The following is a 4,769-nucleotide window of genomic DNA, read 5'->3' as shown; positions in this document are numbered from 1 at the left end:
TGCCCTTCCAGCCACAATCCATCTCTGGGTAATGTTATATATTGTTTACAGGTATAATTTATTCTTCTAGATATTTATTGGCGGCCCCCAGATTTCCTGGGGCCCTAAGCAGCCGCTTACCTTGCTTATTGGTTAAATCCACCCCTGAAGGTAAGAAATGATCCTTGACATTAGTTAAAAAGGTGTTGAACTGAGGTTCAGTTTTTCTTTGTTCATAAAGCAATCCCAGCGTGTTTTCTTTTTAATAATAGGAGTTAGAGAGGAAAGATCTGCAGGTAATCAAATGCATAAAGTAAAGAGCATCGAGGCAGCAGCTCGTTTCCATAATGATGCAATTTATCAAGGTCAGTACAAATGAAGTGGAATATGGGACTTTATAATTAATGTGCACCTTGTTAAACGAGACTTGAAATCTGATCGTGTGAACACAGTTCGACAGTGTCAACAAACACAACCGTAAAACCATTAAAACTGCTGTGTTTACATATGTGAGTTAATGTTTTTTATACATGAAAGACATATACAGAACAATGGCAGGGGTATACAGAAACAAAAAATATGAAGAGCATAACAGTGTTATATATAGTACTTATAATCAACAAGTGAAACAAAATAGTTTTTTTTTATTAAATTATTATTTATATTATTGAACTTAAGGCATCCCAAACTGAAAAGTATGTCATCGTTTATTCGCCCGTAACTTTTTGAGTCTGAGAGTTTTTTGTCTTTTATTTAGAAAAATATTGTAATCCTAAAATCACTGACTTTCATATTAACCTGATTGTTTTTCAAACAAAGATGTCAATGGTTTGGGTTTATAAAATTCTTCAAGCTATCTTCTTTTATGCTTTCTTCAACAGAAGGGTGAATACATTTTTGTTTTTGGGAACATGTTAAAATGTTGAAACCAAGGGCTTAGAATTGGCATTGACGTAGGGGACGTTTCCCCTCCAATATCCATCAATTACTGAAATGTCCACACCAATAATTGAATCGCCTTCAAATGAAATAAAAAATGCTCTGTCAACACTTAGTAACCTAAATGTGCTCAAGGCTAAAAATCCATAGACAGATAAAAGGGACAAAACAGTTCAAATGCGTCACATGAATCTCCAAATTTCTCTACGATCCATCCTGCTTAAAGCCATATTGCAGTAAAATCATGTAAATTGAGTTATGCAGCATATGACATGCTTCATCGATTGTTATTTGTATTGTTAAGTGTTTAAAATCTTCATTCATGTTTTAAAAAACACAAATTTTGTGCTGTTCAATACATGCACTCTAGGGATGTGCACCAATATCAAGAGCAAATAAACGCCCTTGGTTGAAACAGTTATTAGTTCCATGGTCATCCTCATGGCCAATGTTTAATTTGTTTTTTAAATCAACACAATGAAAATCAAGTGAAAATAAAATTTGGTAAGGTAAACAACAAACTTTAGAGAGATTGATAAAATGATAAAACCATTTTGTTATTAAGTATATGAATGTAGATACACTGATTAGCATTAAGTCGTAAGCATTAAGTCGTAAGTACTTTGTGGTAACACTTATTACCACAGATAAGATTTTATAGTTCATCTGGAACAATATTCATTTAACTTTTTGATATACAAGTGAAACTGTGTTTGTATGGATTGCATCCATTGTTTTCATTTGCTTTCTTTTTCGGCATATTAGATTATAGTCAGGTTATTTATTTGGAAAGCACTGTCCACAATGCACATCTTTTTAAAGCTCCTTTACAGATATTGTATTGTTCAATTATATACATGTTGTTCAAAAGTTCAATTATCCACCAACATGAATCTTGATACAATATATTTATTATTTTAGCATGTATCTCAATACCAACAGAAATACAAAATAAAAAGTGCAGAAGACTAAATGGCAAAACTATTTTGTGTACAGAATGAAGTAGATTCCCATCTAAGCTGACTACCACAAACTATAAATTACATCAAATTATTCACTGAAATAATCTCCTCCGTAAATTTTGCATGTAAAATGGAAACTATGTCCATGCCTTTCATCACATTTTTCAGCTTGTGTCTTTACTAGATTCTGACAGCAGTTTTTTAACACCAAAAGAGGGTTGGGAAGAAGGCATTAGTAAATTTAACCCCACTCATGATCAAATTTGCCCACCGGCCTTATAAACTTCATCTATGATTATCAGTATCTGCACTACAAACTCATAGGACATAATCAAAGTGAATTTTTCCTCAAGAAAAGCAATCTAACTTCTGTGTATACTTTTAAGTGGTGCCCTCAAGGCAAGAACAATTATCCCAGTGAAACTTATCAACCAAAACAGACGGTATAAAACACACTTTATTGCAGTGGAAAGCGTATATAATAAGGGCCACTGCTTACATTAAGGGCCACAGTCCTAAGGCACTAAACACCACAGGATTATATTTCTCATTACATTCACATGGGGCATCATAAACATTTCAATCTTTTTTATTGTAGATAGGACTGTTATGTATTTTATTATTGTTATCTTTACAATAACAGATTTTTAATATTATATTGTTACATCCGAAGGTACTCATGATACTGATGATTGAATTGTTTCTGTGGAGGTGAATAATGCTTTAGAGTTAAGCCAGATTTCTGCTGACCATGACAGAAGTGGATGGTTTTCAGGATGGTGGTGTTTTTGCTCTCTCTCGATATTCTGGGATGTGGTGTAGAATCCAGCCAGCGGGGGCCAGGAGGGCAACGGCAAACACAGACATGATCAAGAAACTTTGCTGAAGAAAAAAACAGGAATGCAATTATTGCTAAATAATATTACCATTGATAATACACACTGCTTCAGAACTTTTTCTAATGTGCTAATCGGTGCTTGGGAAACATTTCCTATTATTATCATCAATTCTGAAAACAGTTGAGCTGCTTAATATTTCATTTAAGATTTTATTTAAAGTGTCTTCCCTTTTTGTATAATAATAATTATAATGTAATTAATAATGCTCAGCCCAAACCTTTGAACCATTTCTGCAGGCAAAGGACGTCCACATGATATCAAATTAACATTGTACCTTAACGTTACATTGCATTTTGTTTTCAAATGAAATGATTGGGTTGACGTCAGTGTCCAACGTCCAACCTAAATACAACCAAATATCAATGTCTAATTATGTTAGGGCTTGACGTTGTGTTGGCGTTACATTTATGACGTCTATCAGACGTTGGATTTTGGTAGCCATACCTCACAAATAAATGACTTCAATATGACATCAATATTGTTTAAGATGTTGGCTCGATGTTGAATTTTGGTCAATTTTCAACACAACCTAAAATCAACCAAACATCAACGTTATTTGACGCAGTTATTGGACGTCAAAATAATGTTGTTCTTTGACGTTAGCTAGACATTGAATTTTGGTCACCTGATTTCCGACCTATATACATATTATGATATTGTGTGCCTGCTGGGGTAGTTTGTGTGATACCACTAATATTAGCATCCGTAGTAAATATGAATAAATAAATAAATGAAATGTCTTTACTGTTTAACCTTTTATTCTTTTGATTAAAATACGACAAATAAAACCCAATTTGATCTAATTGAAAACATGTCATTGCAAACACAGCACAATTTTATTAAAAAGCAAATACTTTGTTAAATATAAGTAAACCACAATTATTGCCATCCTTATGACTTTACGGGAGCAAAATATATTTGAAGTATATTACCAGTGATATCATATTTTAAGTCTACCTGGATTACAGAAGCAGATTTATTTTCAACCATATTGTACTTTACATATGAGACAACTCAAAGTTAATCAGTCATTTGATAAAAAATAAATAAATAAAAACAGCTGTGATTGGAGGCAAAGGAGGTTGTGATTCACAAAATAGGAAGTGACTAATAAAAAAAAGACAAACACTAAAAATACTGTAGCCATCTCCCCTATTAGGTTAATAATGAAGAAACTACAACCAATTGCAAGGGTTATTATGAATTAGCCTGGAAGAGGATTTGTGTCTCTCTTTCCCAATGCACTTCCACTGGTTCAAATAGTCAAAAATGTCCAAAAAGAATCACAGCTGGAGAATTGTGGAGTCTTAGGAACTACAGCTAAGTATTAAAAACCACAGTCAGACATCACCGACATCATCAAAAAAAGTTTAAAAAGCTTTTCAGAATAAAACCTCTACTCTCATTCAAACTCAATTATTTTTACTTTAAGCAAATGATCAAAAGTTTATATCAAATTTACCAGGGATGCCACTGTGGATAGCAACTTTTTTTCACTCACCCCAGGTCCGATCTTGTTTTTGGGTGGTTTGCTGTAGATGCTGGAGTTGCGTTTGTGGACAATATCCCTTGTCCTGCTGACCATCACTGGCTGCACTGCTCCCCTCAGAAAGGTCAGCATCCCTTCAGCTGTGTGCTGTGTTTGGATGTCCGTAGACAGGGATAGAGAGAAGCTGAGGGAGAAGGAGAGCAGGATTACCACTGGGTTCAACCCCTGGGTTTCCTGCTGCACAGAAAATCGATGTATCCTGTCATATTATGGACTTTATCTCCTAAAACCAGCCTACTTTTGGGGAGGGGCCTAAACAGACCGACCACCCGCACTGTGTAATAACTGTTTTTCCACTTTTCCACTTTAGACAAGATGGAACAGTTGCAAGCAGATTGTCAGAGCCAATTTATCCATGTCCTTGATTTCATGTAATTTAGATACAAAGTGGTGATATAAAACTGTGAAGAACAAGCACAGTTTATTTGACTTATACATTAT

The 4,769-nt window shown here is 34.3% G+C and overlaps 1 protein-coding gene across 1 annotated transcript; it reads right to left on the bottom strand.

Annotated features, from left to right (window-relative positions):
- Positions 1-317: 317 nt before the first annotated feature.
- On the bottom strand, positions 318-4,532 carry si:dkey-85n7.8. Its single transcript, NM_001386316.1, is given in 2 exon segments — positions 318-2,762; positions 4,281-4,532. Coding segments are annotated over 2 exon segments (231 nt in total). The 5' UTR covers positions 4,401-4,532; the 3' UTR covers positions 318-2,651.
- Positions 4,533-4,769: the final 237 nt, after the last annotated feature.

Source organism: Danio rerio, chromosome 20 (assembly GCF_052040795.2).
Source record: "Danio rerio strain M-AB ecotype USA chromosome 20, GRCz13ab, whole genome shotgun sequence".
Taxonomy (NCBI): Eukaryota; Metazoa; Chordata; class Actinopteri; order Cypriniformes; family Danionidae; genus Danio; species Danio rerio.
This window is presented reverse-complemented; position numbering and strand designations above follow the sequence as displayed.